Consider the following 20,268-nt stretch of genomic DNA (forward strand, 5'->3'; position numbering starts at 1 on the left):
GGTCTATGAGCTAAGTATTTTTAATTTTGTTTAAGTGTTTTAAATTCCAATTGATTTGATTTAGTTGAAGCTAACAAGCAATGGTTTTTATGATTGATTTAATTCTCTACTTTTCCACAATCAATTCCTAGAATAAGAATCCGGTTGCAGTGGTATCAGAGCTTGGGCTAGGAGATTTGTGGAGAAGGTACGAAAGGGCTTCAACTTCTCAAAAATCAAGAAAGTGCAGGAATTTATCCAGTGGACAGAAGGATGTTTTGCAGGTCTTTACCCAAAGGTCAAAGATTCAAAACTAGATCTACTCTCAAACCCACTCACCACCCTGCAAAACCATCCCTCTCTATTAAAAAGCGGTTTTTCCAAATACACAGTGAAATCAAAATCTGACCGTATGGATGAAATCCTCATAGCCAAAAACCTCACGGGTAACTCTCAGAAATCAGAAAGCTTCAAGGTTGATCAAACCTATAATGGACGGGGGAGATAAATCTGTGTAAAAGCCATACAAAATTATCCAAAAGAATTTCCAAGGAAGATAAATCAGAAAGCTTCAAGGTTGATCAAACCTATAATGGACGAGGGAGATAAATCTGTGTAAAAGCCATACAAAATTATCCAAAAGAATTTCCAAGGAAGAGGCGCACGGCGGCAGCCTGCCGGCGCAAAAAACGGCGTGGAGTGGAGAAGAAAAAAAAATTACCACAGGCTTAATCAAGCTTAATCATCTCTCTAATCCTTCTTTTACTTTTCCCAATCCCTATGCAAGTCACATCACTCCTTTTTCAAACCTATACTTTTTCCTATTTTCAAATTTGAGGAGAAATTCAAAGGTTTTCAATTCTGAAAATTTCTGGGTGCAGAAAAGTGATTTACAGGTTTTAAAAAGCTTGAAAATTGCCTAGAAAAGGCCAGAAAATTTCGAAATCGCTTCTGAAAATTTTTGAAAATTTCATAAAAATATTACAGAGTTTGGGCAAGGTTTACAGGACTGTTTCAGCAGGTTTCAGAGTGTAGAAAAATTATTTCATCAACAATTCGACTAGCCCAAGACTCTTGAATCACGCGGAATTGTTCGGGATTTGTTTGAGGCGACGAGAATTCAATTCAGCCATTGAACAACGTCTTGTTCAGCTTCAACCAAGATCGAATTGCGGGAGAAAGACAAGATAAGTACTCATTTTTGCTTTATTTATTTACATCAAATAAAGTAAAATTTTATTTATCTACATCATTTGCACAAGCACTATGGCAGATTTGCCTATCTCGCCATCAATTCAAGAGCAACTCCTTTCTTTACAACATCAAATTGTAGAAGAAAGAGAGAAGCGTATTGAATTGGAGAGACAGCTCTTGAATCGTAGACGCAAGCGTGACTCTTTGCTATCTTTTGATGACGAAGATGACACTATTCAAAGGGCTGTAAATGCTACATTGCAAGCACAAAGGTCACAAAAAGAATCCAAGATTAGTCGGAAAGCTTTCACATTTCAAAATTATGATGGAAAGAAGGATGCTAGGGTCATTTTAGCTTGGCTTAGTCAACTAGATGACTATCTTTCTGGAGAAAAATTTTCAGAGAATGATAAGATTAAATGTGCAGTCAATCATTTGGTAGACTGTGCAGCTTTATGGTGGAGTGTAATTAAGCAAGGTCGTGATAAGCCAGATTCTTGGAAAAGATTTCAACGGCTGGTTAAAAAGCACTTTTTACCCTCACAATTCAAGTCCAAAGTTAGGCACCAATGAGACACTTTGCATCAATTGGAAAAGGAAACTATGTCACATTATGTAGAAAAGTTCTGGAATACTTTATTACAGGTGCAGGTTGTGGATAGAGTTAGTGAGAAGGATCAAAAAAGGAAGTTCATATCGGGCCTTAGATCTACCATTAGGGCCGATGTGAATATGTTTCGACCTCATTCACTATCTTCTGCAATATCTTTGGCAACTAATTCAGAACGTAAAAATGGTTTTCCTAAAGAGATTAAAGCACATGAGGGTACTTCTTCTAAACCATTTACTAAATCTTTTTATACTTCAAAGAAGATGTATAAACCAGGTTATGACAAAGGCTAGGACAAGGCTAAAGGCAACATGAGTACCAATAAGAAAGTCAATCGAAGACATCTCCTATCAAATGTTTCAAGTGCCACAAAGAAGGTCACATAGCACCGAATTGTCCGGAGCGTACCAAGAATTCAACACCAGCAGAGCAGCAGCTCGAGTCAACATGATTGAAGAAGACGACAATGAAGAAGAATCATTCAAGCAAGAGGGTAATTTCGATCCAGATTACTCAGAACAAGAAGGTAAACCTCATGTTCATTCTTTGCTTAAAATAAAAGGAACGATAAATGGACATGAAGTTCTTATTTTGCATGATGATGGTAGTACACAGATTTCTTAGTTGCACCTTTACAAGGGGTAGATATAATTTTGGGTATGCCTTGGAGACACAAATACAATCCTATTATAGACTATGACACTCATAGCATTTCTCTAAGGAAGGACAATGAAAATATTATCCTCCAGTGTGATGTGGTGACTTGGAATGCAATGATTGGAGGATATTCTCGGAATGGTTTCGGGCTGGATGTGTTTTGTCTCTTTTGGAAAATGCAGCATCAAAGCATACAGCAAGACACATTTACTCTAAGTGTTTGATGCATTGCCCAATAAGAACTTGGTGACATGGAATGCAATCATTTCAGCATATGCCCAACAACACTTTGACCAGATTGCTGTTCAGCTTTTTACACAAATGAAGCAGGTGGGAAAGAAGCCGGACACTGTGACTTGGAATGCACTTATTGCAGGATATGCTGAGCAAGGCCTTTCTAAGGAAGCACTGACCCTTTTAGAACCTATGCAAGCAAAAGGTTATGCTGAACATGAACAAGGCTTTGGTGAGGAGATTGTAGATTGTTTGGATCAGATGCAACTGAAGGGAGTTCCTCTAAACCTTGCTACATGCATTTCCTATTTGAAAGCATATGGCAGCATAGGAGCCATAAGAAAAGGTCAAGAAATATATGCTGAGGTTACAAAGAAGGGATATGAACAAAATCCTTTTGTTGGCAGCACTATCTTGGATATATATAGCAGATGTGGCTCACTTTCAGAAGCAGAGCAAGTGTTCCACAAGCTACCCGTTCGAGAGCTAGTGTCATGGACTGCTTTGATTGCAGGATATGCTTCAAAAGGGCTTGGTTCCAAAGTGCTCAGCTATTTTGAGCAGATGCAATCAGAGGGGATCTCTCCTTCTGCTGTTACATTTATATGTGGATTAAGATCTTGTGGCAGCACAGGAGCTCTAGACATGGGTAGAGGAATGCATGCTGAGATTGTGAAGCAGGGATTTGAAAGAGATCTTTCTGTTGGAAACATGCTGAGTGATATGTACGCTAAGTGTGGTTCATTTGCTGAGTCATGGAAAGTCTTTGATAAGTTATCAGTTCGAGATGTTGTTTCTTGGACTGCACTTATTGCAGGATATGCTCAATATGGCTTCAATGAAGAGGTTCTGAACTGTTTGGAACAGATGCAACTAGAGGGTGTTGCATCTCCTGATGCTGTCACATATGTTTGCAGCATGAAAGCTTGTGGTATTTTGGGAGAGATAGAGAGGGGACGAGGGATACATGGTGATGCTGTTAAACAGGGACTTGGAGAAAATCTCTATGTCAACAATGCTATCCTGGATATGTATGCTAAGTGCAGTTCATTTGTGGAAATGCAGTGCTTGTTTAACAAAATGTCGGTATGGGATGCAGTCTCGTGGAATGTATTCATGGCTGGCTATAATGATCAGGGTCTCTTGAGGAAGCTCAGAGAGTGTTTGTCAGTTTAGGACAAGAAGGTGTGGTGCCATGGACTACTATGATTGTAGGATATTCTCAACATGGACATGGACAAGCAGGACTTTTTGAACAAAATGCAACAGGAGAGGCAAATGCCCAATAATGTTACTCTTATCAGTGCCTTGAATGCATGTTCAAGTATAGCTGCCCTTTCCCAAGGCAAGCTAGTCCATGCTCGCTTGATGGCTAGTGGCTTTGAGTTAGATGCAGTGGTTGGGATTGCCCTTATCAATATGTATACGAAATGTGGGAGTCTGGAGAGTGCAGCCAGGGTGTTCAAAACTTGGCATATCAAAGATAAGAGAAAATAGGCTTCTTATGAGCAGGATGATCAATACAGGAAATTCAACCCGTTAGGAAAGCCTTGATGAGAATGTGGGTTCAGAGGATGAAAAAGCTGAAGATAACGTGCCAAAATTTGATAAAGATGAAGGCAAATCAGTATAAATTTGAATGAAGATTAGCCTATATAGCAACTTGGTGGCACATACCGGAGGATGTGCAGGTTTAGAGGGGGTCGGTGTCGTGCTGTGGCACGTCCATGCAGTGAAAGAAGCTCACAGACCATCCCATATGAACTCAGATGCATGGGCAGAAAAAGGTAAAAAGGGTCAAGGCTGCCTTTGCTTTGGTGTGAAATGAACATGGTGGCCTTTTTCTTCAAAAATAAATAAAATAAAATAAAAAAGGGATAAATCTGGCCAGCTACGTGGACCTTCACGCAGCTGCCAGCACATCTTCTGGACATTGCGAGAGAGTGCATGGAGTCGGCGCAGCTGGTGATTCTGGGTAGGATAGGTTCAAAAAGAGCTGGGGTGGAGCAAGTAGGCGTGGGGGGAGAAAAGCCAGCCGCCATATAGCTCTGGCGGAAGTGGTGGTTGCTGCGCCCGATTCGGCTTACCATGCAGGTGAACAGCTTCCGACCTTGAGCGGTGGTTTCAAGGCTGAGACGCCACAGGAACAACATGTTCCTGAGGATAAAATCGCTGATACTGCTCAAATAAAAAGATCAGATAGGGGAGCTGATACAGGCTATATCCCTATGGTTCCAGGCTGGGAGGATGGTATGGTATTCAATGCAAGAAATCTTTACCCAGGTATTTTTGCTGACAATGGGCAACATATGTACTACTCCCCAGGCTATGGATATCCTCATCAGCCTACGTACTGCTCACACTCTCATGGACCCTACATTTCAAGTATGGGTGCGGGGGCACCTGGGTACAGACCACATTATGGGCCCTTCTACCAGCAGGTTCCATCTTCTTCAGTCATGCACTATTTTCCCACAGAACAAGAAGGATCTAAACTTGGATCCAAGAAACCCAATTCCAAAGACACTGGTCAAAATTCCAATGTAAAACCTGGAGTTAATGGCAGGAAAGGGTATCAAGTGGAATATAGAAACTGCCTTCCATCGGATACATCAAATCAATGGGAGGTTTACCCAGCAGCTGCCAATGGAGGTTTTTATGGCTCTTCCAATGGTTATGATTACTATTCTCAGCAATGGCACTCTTCTGCACGAGGGTTTCAGCCAATACCTGCTTCTAAGAACATAGGCATGCTTGGAAATTGTATCCCTCCTGTACCTGGTGGTCGTCCTGGACGTTGTCCGAGTTTTCCTAGGGTGAATTCTGCGCCGAACATGTCTGAAAGAGGTTTGAAGGGTGTTCTGCAAAAGGTGGGTCAACAGGAAGCAACTGGAGGGCAAAAGAAGTGACTAAGCTTCAAGGTAAAGGTGAGGATCCTGCCAATAGTGTAACCAATGATGCTTGCACCGAGAAAACCCCGATGTCTCTTGTAAAGAAGTCCAAGGTCCACCCATTCCATTATTGTGGAGACATACTTGACCAGTCTAATGTTATGGTAGATAATCAGAACAGCTCAGTTAACAGGAATGACTACAACAAGGAAGACTTCCAGATGTCATATGAGGCAGCCAAATTCTTCATCATAAAGTCATATAGTGAAGACGATGTGCACAAGAGTATCAAGTATGGTGTCTGGTCAAGCACTCCCAGTGGCAATAAAAGGCTTGATGAGGCTTACCGGAAAGCCCAAGAAAATTCTGGGTCATCCTCAACCACATACTCTCACAGCTAGAAGTCCCGCGCTTTCCCAGCAACACACCCACGTCACGACAGCGTATTTTACAGATTATCCGCGTATATACACGCGAGTTTTAGCAGTTCTGACACGTTTATACACGCGAACAGAGAGCAAAAAAAAAAATCTAGAGAGTGCTATTTGGTGCCTGAATACTGTTCCAGCATTCCAGCATCCAATAACACTCTCTGGATTTTTTTTTTTTGTGCATTAGACTATCCACGAAGAACATATGCACGAGGGAGATTAAGACAAGAACGACATGAATGCATACATTGTCAATACACGATTCAAGACAGACATGAATGTAATACTATTGATTCACGATTCAATATTACTATCAAAATTTCATACATGTATACAAGGGAGTCCATATCTCGAAGTAGCCCATGGCTTCAGTTTACAAAAAAATATATACAACCACATCCTCAATATGGAATGTGATACTATAAGTCTGAGTACTACTCAGACCCAGATGATGACTCGGTGCTCCCTCCATGCTCAGATGTGCTCTTATCGGTCGGAATGTCCGATGAGTAGTGCTCACGTCCACCCTCTGCAGTGGCGGCGGGTGGATCATCAGCAGCTTGTGCCTGTTCAAGTAATATATAGTATATAAGTATATATATATGTAATTCAATAAACCAAAATCATTCGTTTAGAATTTTCAAGTACCTGTCGACCGTATGGTCTCATGGCTATCTCAAACTGCGCGTCCGTAATACGTCCCTCGGCTCTTAAGATGGCCCACGTGTCACGTCTGCTATGCCGGCGAGCATACGCAGTATCGTGGGTTGTGGGCTTCCTCCTCGTAACCCGTCGCTGTATCATAATCAACACAATTTGTAAGATTAAAACAATCATAGAATCAATTAATTAAGTAAACAATCAAATAAAGTGGCAAGATACTTACGAACTCTGCCTCCCATGACTCGACGCCGCGCCACGAGAGGTGGGTGGGCACGTTCGTCTTCCGCCTGCACCATGGATTATATCAAAGAAAGAGGAGAAGCAGGTAAAGCAGGCCATCACCACTTTGCGTACTCCCACTGGTGGATGCATGAGATCATTGAAGGGAGCCTTTACAACCACTAAGAAAAGAGGCGTTGAGCAACTATATGGGTTGAAGTCCCACGATTGGCACAAGATGCTTCAAGTAAGTGTTTTCCAAGTCTTGTACGTTGAAATTAAATTTTGTAATGCCATAAACCATACATACATGTGCTCTTATGTGCGCAGTTCATACTACCTACTAGCATCGACCATTGTGCAAATAAGAGTTTGAAAAAATGTATTTATAAGATGGGCGAGCTTGTGAGGTATGTAAAACCCATGTCAGATCACCCTTCATTATACCTTGCAAAATGAATGTGCATGAGGTATAACATACTATTTATTTATTTTTCATATATGTTAGTTCCAAAGCAATTGATCCAGCCACGTTGAATGATGCGCGTGTTATGGCAGTGGAGGTGGTTTGTTTGGTAGAGGAGACTTTTCCGCGAACCATTCTCACAAGTCAACTACATCTCATTGTGCATTTAGTGGACGAAATCGCTTTATGTGGTACTGTGCATGCACGTTGGATGTTCTTCCTAGAGCGCTTCATGAAGACCTTAAAAGACTTTGTGAGGCAAAGTGCAAGGCCTGAAGGAAGCATGGCCGAGGGTTGGTTGATACAAGAGTCTCTTGTATATATTTCAGAATTTCTTGGTCAGGTGGACAGCTCTTTGCCACGACTATGGAGCAATGAAGAGGACTTGAGGATGACCTCTATTGTGCCTCAAGGAAAAGGACAGAGTAAAGTAATTGACAGAACATTGATTGATGATCTCATGCAGGAAAGCAAAACTCCTCAGGAGTTGAACCGAGTTCAAGGGTACACCCTCGATGAAAAAATTATGTATTATAATAGCAGGCTATGCATTCCCAACGATGAGGGGACTAAGGGTCAAGAGAGAAGATCATGGAGGATAGATTCTTTGGCCCTATTGCTACCCTACTTATGCAGGAAAGCAAAACTCCTCAGGAGTTGAATGGAGTTCAAGGGTATAGCCTGGATGAAGGAATTATGTATTATAATAGTAGGCTATGCATTCCCAATGATGAGGGGACTAAGGGTCAAATTCTGAATGAAGCCCACGATAGCCTTATAGCAGGACATCCAGGTTTCATCAAGACCTACATGTCTGTAAAGAAAAGCTTCTTTTGGCCTGGACTAAAAAAAGATGTACTTAATCATGTACGTCAATGCCTAATATGTCAGAAAGTCAAAGCCGAGAGAGTAAGAATTCCTGGGAAGTTGCATCCATTAGACATCCCCTAGATGAAGTGGGAATGTATGAGTATGGATTTTTTTACTGGACTATCTTCACTGCAATCAAGTTACAACTCCATCTTCGTGGTAGTTGACAGACTAACCAAAGTTGTCCATCTGATTCTAGTAAAGGAAACCTACACTAGAGTGGATGTGGCTAGAGTGTTCCTCAAGGAAATCTTCAGATTGCATGGCCTACCCAGGAGAATAGTAGGTGATCTAGATCCCAAATTCACGTCAAGATTCAGAACTACATTCTTCGAAGGAGTAGGAACTTTCTTGGATCTGAGCACAGCTAACCACCCCGAGAGAGATGGTGAAACAAAAAGGGTGAACCAAGTAATCAAAGATATACTTCGGTCATGCTGTGGTGGGTGGTAGGGAACCCAAGAAGTGGCTAAGCTATGTGCAGCTAGTCAAATTCACCTACAATGCTTCTTATCACTGAAGTATCAGGATGAGCTTTCAAAGCTCTATATGGACAAGACTGCCTAACACCACTAACTTGGTCAGACCCATTCATTAGGGTCGAGATGTGTAGAAGGATGCTTGATGACATGGAGCAACAGATGCATTCAATCCGCAAGGATATAAAAGCTACCTAGGATAGACAGAAGGAGTAAGCAGATAAGAAGAGGTTAGATAGAAAATTCGAAGAAGCAGATATGGTCTTCATTCGAGTACGCCTCAAAAGAAGTTCTCTATCTCTTGGGAAGTACAAGAAGTTATCCCCCAGATACTCTTCTACCTCCTCGTATCAAAGTACATAATGTATTTCATGTCAGCCTACTTAAGAAGTATGTACGGAGCCGAAATCATGTGCTTAATGATAAACTCTTAACTTCTTCAACCACCCAAGGGTAGATGGAACTCCAACCTGAAGAAATCCTTGATGTTTGACAGAAGGTTCTCAAAAATAGAATTCCAAGAGAAATTTTAGTCAAATGGAAGTTGTATCCTTTTGAAGACGCCAACTGGGAAAAAGAAGCCAAACTGATGGAGGATTACCCTCAGTTTGTGAGATGACGACATCTAGAATTTTTCAAGTGGGAGAGAATGTAAGATTCCTCCCCAGCCCCTCAAGATGTCCAGTTTCTTCCCCTGTAATCAATCCCCTTTTCAGAATAATAAAAGATCTTGTTTCTATCTGTTTTGGCCTAGAGAGAGAAAATGTTTCAGATAGAGGTAATTTAGTTTTTAGATATCTTTGGATGGAAAAATATCCCTTCTTATTAAAATAAATTCCCCTGAAATAGAAGTTCAAAAAGAAATTCCTAAGGTGCATTAGAAATAAATTATAATATGTACAAAAGACCTTATCTTAAGGGTCCAGATTTTCAAAAAAAATTGGATTAAGGTTCTTATGCACCAATAAGATTAATCCAAGAAACCCCCCCAAAAAATGAGTAAATGCTCACATAAGATGAAGAGTGGACTAAGGACCAAAGAAAATAATTAAAAAACTGAATTTTTACACCTCAGAGTGGGGATCTCCCCTCATGAAGTAGGCACCTTTTTTCTCATCATTACCCCCAATTTTTTATAATAAAATGAGATATTTCATCTCTTCTCTCCTATTCCAAAACTAGATCCAAAAAGTAAGCTGAACTGACCCAAAAATGGTCAAAAATTGACCAAACTAATCTAGAAAATTCTAGAATCAGTTTGCTTGGTTAGAGGCTCACTTTTTCCTATAAATAGAAGCCTCTCCCTTTGTAAAAGCTTAATGGTGTTTATGCATTGTTACTCTACTCCTGTCCTAAGAGGAGCCATCTACATTGAATTTCTTAATAATTCAATTGTTTTTGGCCTAATCCTCTCCAAAGTGATTTTGTGGCCACTCTTGCTTCAAACAAGAGTAGAACCCTCAATCCCTCAAGACAAAGGAGAGCTTACAAGCTCCATGTATGCTAATTTTCTTACCTATTTACAAATTTTAAATCTATGATTTTCTTGATTTTTTTGTTTTGCAGTTAATTGAATTAAATTCAAATGCTATGCCTTAATGAAAAGGCCACCCCCTTCTCTTTACATTCCAGCCTTTCTTAATCCTAGAAAGATTAACTAAGGGATAAAGTAAACTCTTCTTATTGTTTACTCTCTTGAATTTAGAAAATTGTGTAGATTAAAGTTCTATGAATCTAATTTGGGTTAATTTTCTTGATTTTTTTGTTTTGCAGTTAATTGAATTAAATTCAAATGCTATGCCTTGATGAAAAGGCCAGCCCCTTCTCTTTACATTCCAGCCTTTCTTAATTCTATAAAGATTAACTGAGGGATTAAGTAAACTCTTCTTATTGTTTACTCTCTTTAATTTAGAAAATTGTGTAGATTAAAGTTCTATGAATCTAATTTGGGTTGATTGAAGTTAAATAAGAATGATAAAAATGAGAAATGGTCAGCCATACAAAGGAGGTTATTACAAAACTTTCCAGAATTTTGTGGAAAATAATGTTTTTATGTAAATCCAAAAGAGTAATTCTCACCATTTTTTACATCTAAAAGAAATATTCTAATTACTCCATTTACATATTCACCTATCAATATGCATGGATATCACTTATATTAATTATTAAATTTAATTTTTATGCATAGAAAGATGCATAAAGGAATTTTTTACTATAAAAGTGTTATTCTCATTTAATTTGTTTTTAATGCATAGAAAGATGCATAATGGATTTTTTTAAATAAAAGTGGTATTCCCATTGAAATTGATTTTTATAAATAGATGCATAAAGAAAATCTTTTTTTAAAAAAGTGTTATTCCCATTGAAGTTGATTTTTATGCATAAACAGATGCATAAAGAATTTTTATATCAAAACTAGAATTCTCTTAAATTCTATGTTTAAAGTCTTTGAGTAATTGATAAATGAATAATTAAATACTCTAAGAGAGAAATTTCTATCGTTTTATATTCACACAGTTTGTAAAGAGAAAATTTAGAAAATCTATCGAGATCGAATTATTCAGATAAATGATTAATTTATTCCTCATTGGAATTCATAACTAATTTAGAAATCAGTTATGTATATTCAAAGAAAGAAAATCGGTAAAATAGTAACTGAATTATCAAACCTTTTTAAGAAAGTTAGTTCAGGGAAAATCTTATCCGACTCAAACTTTGAATCAGACTATGACCAAGACTAAACTCTTTCGTCAGTTTCGAGGAAAGAAGATGTGATTGTATTCAAAAGAAAATCAAACTGAAAACTTGCATAGAAACCCTGTTTTCTTAAAGGATTGTCGTACGACAGAATGCTGGAGGGAGCATTTGGTATATGTTTTTCTAAGGGAAGTTCGGTTGCAACAGCTGGCGAGGAGTGTTCAAAGGACGACTCACACGGTCTTAACGAGCCTCAGTATGGTTAAAAAATGGTGTGTTTCCGGTACAATGGGCGAGGGGCCGACGAAGCAGTCCTTGAGTGAAGTGCTAGGACACCTAAGGAGGATCATGGAGGATTCTGACCAGGCGATGCACGCGCTCGCAGTGCCTAGGAGACCCATGCGTATGTCATGGAAGATATGTATGACGAACGAAATGATTATTGTAATTTGTTACTGGATCTCGTTGTTGCCGTGACCAGTGGGTCTCAACGGAGAGTCCAAAGTGATACTATTTTTTTTAAGAAACAAGGGACTGGATGGAAATTTTGAGTTATGATATCTTTAACCAATAACTGTTTGTCAATGGATTATTTTATATGTTAAAGTTTTAAAGAGGAGTGTGTGTGGAACTGAATTCGAATGCAAAAGTTAAGAAAGGCATTCAATTATGGGTGGGTGAGTAATTGTCTAGTTCTACTGATTCCAGTGGTTGGGTGGTGGGGGCTAACCCATGGGCCGGATTGGGTTAGGCTGGAATCGGTGGAGTTTTAATAATTGAATTGAAATAATAGGAATACGCTTAGAATTCCAGTAGTTAAATAAAACCTTGAAGAATTTCTCAATTGAGTAGATGAATAGCTATGCCTAATTTCGGTTAGGAAAAAAGCATTGATTTTCTCATAAGATTAGATCAACGGTTGTGCCTGATCTCGGTTAGAAAAAAGTGTTGATTTCTTCTATCTAGTTTATTCAGGTGAAGGATAGTTTAATCTCTTGAACAACCCGTTAGAAAATTCGTTAAGAAAATCAAAAAGGTGAAATTGTCCCCATTTTTTGGGCAAGGGAAATTTTCTCGGTTTCGGGTTTCGGAATGACCACGAGATTAGTCTTGTGTTTGGACATTCAAGGGCGAGGCCTCGAGTGGGAAACCCTGCCCCACACAAGAGGAAGCTACTTCCATTGCTAGCAACCGGAAATCCGCGGTGCGCGGAGGGGGCAGAGAGGTCTCATAGCTAGTATTAGAGTGCTGTTGTAAACTTACAAAATAGCAGCTGAAAATGCCTAGAATTTTAAAGTAAATATGGGAAATAATGTTTTCACTTGTTAAGATTATGTTTGAAATGTAATTCATAAATTGAAAACTTATAAATTGAACTGGATTTTTAGATGGATACCCCAAATCTATCTAGCATTCCTCGACACTCCCCCCAGAGTCAGGATATGATAGTCTTTGCCTTCGAAAATCTCATCAACTCTGCTATACAAACCGAGTAAGCAGAGTGAGACTCGCTCGTCACTTGGACAATCTATACTTTCCTGATCTAGAGCGACGTCAGCATATGTGGTTCTCTAGAGGACGAAGTATTCGCGTCAATACCAGTCAATGATAGAGACTCAGGTAGAATATCTCGCTAAGCATGATCTTGATAAGGCTAGGAGTTATTCATTATGTACAATTCTATAATCATCCACCCCGAAATTTTAGAATTTCTTACCGTATTTTTAGACTTCTTAGCCGCTTTATTCCTAGGAGAATAATTACAGCACCATATTCAGTGAGGACGAAGTATTTGCGTCAATACCAGTCAATGATAGAGACTCAGGTAGAATATCTCGCTAAGCATGATCTTGATAAGGCTAGGAGTTATTCATTATGTACAATTCTATAATCATCCACCCCGAAATTTTAGAATTTCTTACCGTATTTTTAGACTTCTTAGCCGCTTTATTCCTAGGAGAAGAATTACAGCACCATATTCAGTGAGGATGAATCGTGTATATTGTAGCATGTCTCCATCGCAGTATCACCTTTTTATGTGTACGCAATTGAGGCAGTGACTTTTGGAGCCGAGACTCTCTATGTATATATCAAAAACTTTTAATAATAAATGATGTTTTGCAAAAGATTCCAAATTGTTTTCGTGGTTGTGAATATTGGTTAAAAAAATTATCAGACTAAATCTTGTTTTCAAGAATTATGATGGAATATTTATTTATTTAAGAAATAAATCTCAAAAATTAAATAATCGTAAATCTGTTAACAAAGTTAAGTTGACAAAAATATTGTTTTGTCAGAATCATGAGGTGCGCGGACCGTGCTAGGCAGCCGGATCCTGTTACCGATGATGAAGAGCTAGATCCGGACGTTCGTAAAGCCCTGCACCGATCCCAACCTTGTTCCTTCAAGGGTGAAGTGGAACAATTAGGAGAAGTAGTGGAAAAATGGATCGAGACAGTGGAAGAGTATTTTGATGTAACCGGTTATAGCGAGAAGAGCAAGATGGCTCTCGCTAGATTGTAAATTGTGAAAATAGCCAGGGTCACATGGAGGAACCATTGCGAGACAAACCGTCTCGATCGAAATACCCAGACCTGGTCAGATCTTAAAGCTTACCTCAGGAAGAGGTTCTGTCCTCCGGGCTTCCTGGAATTCAAAATGAATGAGTTTTTGGAATTGAAGTAGGATAGCCGGACGATTGAAGAATACCATCAGGTATTTGCCCTTTTTCTCAAATATTCTCCACTTTTGGATGAAGAGGAGCTAATGGCTAGATTCATTCGAGGGATGAACGAGCCATTGGACACATTAGTGAAAAATGCCAAACTAGTCTCAATGGTAGAAGCTGTCAGAATGCCAAACCAGTCTCAATGGCAGAAATACCCAAGACTGTCTTACACTAGAATGCTCGAGGGAGCATTTGGTATATGTTTTTCTAAGGGAAGTTCAATTATAACTAGCGGGCGGGGAGTGTTCAAAGGATGGCTCACACGGCAAAGCCTACTCAGGTCTTTACCAGCGTCAGTATGGTTGTGAAAAATTGTGTGCTTCCGATAGGATGGGCGAGGACAGATGAAGCCATCCCTGAGTGAAGTGTCAGGACACCTAAGGAGGATCCTGGATATCTGTAACCAATAACTATTTGTGAATGGATTATTTTATATGTTAAAGTTTTAAAGAGGAGTGTGTGCGTAACTCTATTAGAAAGCAAAAAGTTAAAAAAGGCAATCAATTATGGATGGGTGAGTAATTGTCTGGTTCTACCGATTCCAATGGTTGGTGTGGTGGGAGCTAATCCATGGTCCAGTTAGGCTGGAATCAGTGGAGTTTTAATAATTAAATTGAAATAATAGGAATACGCTTAGAATTCGAGTAGTTAAATAAAACCCTGAAGAATTTCTCAAATGAGTAGATCAACGGTTGTGCCTAATTTTGGTTAAGAAAAAAGCGTTGAATTCCTCGAATGATTAGATCAACAGTTGTGCCGATCTCGATTAGGAAAAAGCATTGATTTCTTCAAATTAAGTCAGTGATAGTTTTTCTTCTATCTAGTTTTTTTAGGTGAAGGATAGTTTAATCTCTTGAACCCGTTAGAAAATTCGTTAAGAAAATAAAAAAAGTGGAATCATCCCCATTTTTTGAGCAAAGGAAAATTTTCCCGGTTTTGGTTTTGGAATGACCACCAGATTAGTCTCGTGTCCGGACATTCCAGGGCGAGGCCTCGATTGGGAAACCCTGCCGTGCACAAGAGGAAGCTACTTCCACTCTACTAGCAACTGGGAATCCGATGCATGTAGGGGGCAGAGGGGTCTCATAGCTGGTATCAGAGCGCTGTTGTAAACTTACAAAACAATAGCAGAAATTGCCTAAAATTTTAAAGTAAATCTCAGAAATAATGTTTTCACTTGTTAAGATTATGTTTGAAATGAACATAAATTGAAAGCTCATAAATTGAATTGGATTTTTAGATGGAAACCCCAAATCTGTAGCATTCCTGGACTCTCCTAGAGTCAGGATACGATCACCTTTGCCTTCAAATATCTCATCAACTCCGCTATACAAACCGACTAAGCAGAGTGAGACTCGCTTGTGACTTTGAGGATCTATACTTTCCTGATCCAGTAGAGCGACGTCAGCATATGTGGTTCTCTCGAGGGTAAAGTATTCGCGTCAATACCAATCAATGATAGAGACTCAGGTAGAATATCTCGCTAACCATGATCTTGATAAGGCTAGGAGTTATTCATTATGTACAACTCTATAATCATTCACCCTAAAATTTTAGAACTTCTTGCCATATTTTTAGACTTCTTAGCCACTTTATTTGCTAGAAGAAGAATTAGAGCACCATTATCAGTGAATGAATCGTGTATATCTGTAAGATTCCTCCCCCAACCCCTTTTTGATGTCTAGTATATTCCCCTGTAATCAATTCCTTTTCTAAAATATAAGAGATCTTGTTTGTGGCTGTTTTAACCTAGAGAGAGAAAATATTCTAGAGAGAGAATATTCAGATTTTGAATATTTCTGGATAGAAAAATATCTCTTATAATTCAGATGAGCTCCCCTGAAACAAAAATTCAAAAAGAATTTTTCAATGTGCAATTGGAATTAATTAGAAATAGGTATAAAGAACCTTAGTCTAAGGGTCTAGATTTTCATAAATCTTTGGATTATGGTCCAATTAAGGTTCCTATGGGCCAATAGCATCAATCCATGTGTAGGGAGGAGATAAATCCAATTTATAAAAGAAGATACCCAAAAATGAGTAAATGCTCACATAAGATGAAGAGTTGAAAATGTACAAGATTTATTAGTAAAAAAACTATGAACAATATTAAAAATATGAGATATTTTGGGTATCCAAAAATGAGTAAATGCTCACATAAGATGAAGAGTTGAAAATGTACAAGGTTTATTAGTAAATAAACACATATGTAAGGAAGGGGAGTTCTTTAAAGGAGGTGCATATTTCACATAAGATGAAGAGTTGAAAATGTACAAGGTTTATTAGTAAATAAACACATATGTAAGGAAGGGGAGTTCTTTAAAGGAGGTGCATATTTCACATAAGATGAAGAGTTGAAAATGTACAAGGTTATTAGTAAAAAAACTATGACACATATGTAAGGAAGAGGAGTTCTTTAAAGGAGGTGCATATTTCACATAAGATGAAGAGTTGAAAATGTACAAGGTTTATTAGTAAAAAACTATGAGCAATAAAATTTTTACACATATGTAAGGAAGGGGAATTCTTTAAAGGAGGTGCATATTTCACATGCTTGAATGAGTTTTAAACTCAAAAATAACGTGATATTTTTATCTCTCATCTCTCTTGAACCAAACCAAATCAAAATGGAACCAAACCGAATCAAAAAGTAACCAAACTAGGTCCAAATCTAGTCCAAATTCAACCAAACTGACTTGGAAAATTCTAGAATCAGTTTGTTTGGTTAGGAGCTCAAATTTTCCTATAAATAGAAGCCTCCCCTTGTTGAAAAAAATATAGTGTCTTATGCTTTGTCACTCTACTCCACCTAAGCCAAAATATATAGTGTCTTATGCTTTGTCACTCTACTCCACCTAAGCCAAAATATATAGTGTCTTATGCTTTGTCACTCTACTCCACCTAAGCCAAATTAGATAGAGTCTTATGCTTTGTTACTCTACTCCACCTAAGCCAAATTAGATAGAGTCTTATGTTTGTCACTCTACTCCACCTAAGCCAAAATATATAGTGTCTTATGCTTTGTCACTCTACTCCACCTAAGCCAAAATATATAGTGTCTTATGCTTTGTCACTCTACTCCACCTAAGCCAAATTAGATAGTGTCTTATGCCTTGTTACTCTACTCCACCTAAGCCAAATTAGATAGAGTCTTATGCCTTGTTACTCTACTCCACCTAAGCCAAATTAGATAGAGTCTTATGCCTTGTTACTCTACTCCACCTAAGCCAAATTAGATAGAGTCTTATGCTTTGTTACTCTACTCCATCTAAGCCAAAATATAGTGTCTTATGCTATGTTACTCCACCTAAGCCAAGAACTGTGAATTCTTTAATAATTCACTAGTTTTTGACACTTCTCTCTTTCTTCAATCCCCATTGGTGACTCCATCAACATACTAAACCAATTGATTGGTTGGGGGCCTCTACCGTGAATAAAGAATCAAGCAAATCATAAGGTAAGTATATTAAATTTTGATCTTTTCTATAATTTCTCAATGATTCTCTCTTCTCAACCCCTCTCAAGCTTGAGAAGTTTAATTGGTATGGTTTTTTAAATGCTATTGAAGTTAATTGGTGAATAGTAGTGAAGAGTTACATAATTTAATAAATGCTATAGAAGTTAATTTCCATTTATGTTTAAATTCTAATAGTTTTTATGTAATTTCTCTCTCTCACTCAAGAAATGGTCATACTCATGAACCATTCTCAATCCAAATGAAGCTTTTCATAAAGCCTTTCCTTAATCCAAGATTAAGCTATGCTTGAGGCCAAATTAATGGCTTTTTGCTATGCTTTTAGTTTATGCACATTGATGATTCAATCCATTATGGATTGATGACCCAATTAGAGACCATTCTAATTGTTTTCTTAATGATCCAATTAGAGACCATTATGGATTGATGATCCAATTAGACACCATTATGGATTGATGATCCAATTAGAGACCATTCTAATTATTTCTTTAATAATGAGCTTTATCCCTTAGAAAAAAATTGAGATTTATCAGTCATAGTAGCGGAGCTATGGCAAATTTTTTATAGAAATTACGCATAAAATAAATTCATTCAAAGTATAAAAAGAGGAATTCCTACCATATTCTAGGAACTATCATCCTAGATTAATTAAAAGAATTTTATTATGCATGGAGATGTGGATGTTGCATGTAGATGTAGATGTATGGATGTGAGTGTGAATGTGGAGGTGGATGTATGCATGGGTCGTGGATGTATGCATGTAGAAATAGATGCGTAGATGAGGATGTAAATGGAGATGTGGATGGATGCATGTAGATGTAGAGGTATAGATGTAGATGTGAATGGAGATGTGGATGTATACATGTAGATGTAGATGTATAGATGTAGATGTGGATGTGGAGGTGGATGGATGCATGTAGATGTAGATGTATAGATGTAGATGGGAATGGAGATATGGATGTATGCATGTAGATGTAGTTGCGAATGGAGATGTATATGTATACATGTAGATGTAGATGTATAGATGTAGATGTGGATGTGGATGGGGATGTATGCATGTAGATGTAGGTGTATAGACGTAGATGTGGATGTAGAGGTGGATGTATGCATGTAGATGTAGATGTATAGATGTGGATGTGAATGTGGAGTGGATGTATGCATGTAGATGTAGATGTATAGAGGTGAATGTGAATGTGGATGTGGATGTATGCATAGGGATGTAGATGTATGCATGTAGATGTGAATGTACGCATATAGTTGTGGATGTATGGATGTGAATATACGATTGTGATGTGAGGGAATCTGAAGTGATGAGATGGAAATGATGTGATGGGATGAGTATACATATAAATGGAATATGGAATAAGTAACGTAGATTGAGGAGGGATAATGTGGAAAAATGAAAGTTAAAATAGAAATTGTATTGTAAACTGTTTGTAAATGCTGTTTGTAAATGCTGTCTGTAAATGATTGTTTTATGTCAAGAATGCTGGGGGGAGCATTTTGACCGTCTTGTGATTAAGGTCGTGATGAGAAAGTTACAACTGCTGACGGGGAGTCAATGAAGGACGTCTCGCGTAGCAAGGTCGGCCGAGGTCTTGACCAGCCTCGGTGCGATTAAAATGGTGAGCTTCCGGTACGGTGGATGAGGGGCCAAGGAAGCGGCCTATGCGTGAAGCGCTAGGTTACCTGCGAAGGATCCTAGAGGGTGCTGACCATACGGTGCTCGGGCTCTGGGTCGCCTAGGATACCCACGCGTGCGTCGAGGAAGATATTGGAACAGAGTTGGAGTTGTTTTCTGAAATCGAGCATGGATCTGGTTGATTGACCTTGCTGGTCTTCAATGGATGAGTCCATGGCTCCTTATATGGATCTGTTGGTTGATCTTGCTGATCTTCAACGAGAGTCCATCATGTTAAGTGATTATATTGCCAAGTATTATGGGCTAGGAACTATCGAAACGACTCCTGAGCGTTCTAGTTGCCAATGATGCCATAGATACTCTGATGAAGGAATGATGGGAAATTAAGAATCAATTGGATAAATTGGAAGATGGTGATCAATGATACTATGGTTTTATTAAAGGATTGTTTTAAACTGGTTGAATCTGGTTGAAAAAGGCAATTTCATATTGGGTGTGTGAGTGGTGTGACTAGTTTTATTTTGCATGAACATCCGGCTAGGGGGCCTTGGAACTCTTTTCCTTGGTACCCGGGACAAAACCTAACCAAATTTTTAATTGGATCCCATCACTACAGTGGTTGGGCGGTTGGCTAACCCATGGGATTGGATGGGGTTAGGCTGGACTGATGGATCCGTAAATCGAGACTCAAACTTTTGTTTTTACGATAGAAAAAACAAATAAATCCCGGACAGAAACTGTTCTATGGATAGGAATCAACGGCTGTGCCTCTTGAATGGGGAAAAAAGCGTTGATCCCAATGATCCAAGTGCAAGTTTCTTCCTTGAACTGACTAAGTATCTTATAGATGTAATCGGATCATCTCGATCAGAAATGATCTTGACTACGTTAGAGTAAAAAGTTATCCTGGTGGAATCGCCCGTGCTTTCCGGTAGAGGAAGTTTTTCCGGGTTCGGTTTTGGAACAACCGACGGATTAGTCTCTTATCCGGATATCCGTGGGCGAGGCCCCGAGTGTGGGACCCCTGTCCCGC

The 20,268-nt window shown here is 38.7% G+C and overlaps 1 protein-coding gene and 1 pseudogene across 1 annotated transcript; both read left to right on the plus strand.

The window, feature by feature from the left end:
- The first annotated feature begins 2,761 nt into the window (after positions 1-2,761).
- On the plus strand, positions 2,762-3,850 carry LOC147625660 (pentatricopeptide repeat-containing protein DOT4, chloroplastic-like). The gene has a single exon (XM_086817706.1). The coding sequence runs from the start codon at positions 2,762-2,764 to the stop codon at positions 3,848-3,850; it is 1,089 nt and encodes a 362-aa protein (XP_086673832.1).
- A 51-nt stretch (positions 3,851-3,901) lies between these two features.
- On the plus strand, positions 3,902-5,966 carry LOC147625661 (uncharacterized; annotated as a pseudogene).
- Positions 5,967-20,268: the final 14,302 nt, after the last annotated feature.

This window comes from Cibotium barometz, chromosome 23 (genome assembly GCF_041138505.1).
Source record: "Cibotium barometz isolate CiBa-2024 chromosome 23, ASM4113850v1, whole genome shotgun sequence".
Lineage (NCBI taxonomy): Eukaryota > Viridiplantae > Streptophyta > Polypodiopsida > Cyatheales > Cibotiaceae > Cibotium > Cibotium barometz.

Excerpts from the sequence above, each read along its gene's own strand:
- LOC147625660 (XM_086817706.1), top strand. The coding sequence starts at position 2,762 with ATGAAGCAGGTGGGAAAGAAGCCGGACACTGTGACTTGGAATGCACTT.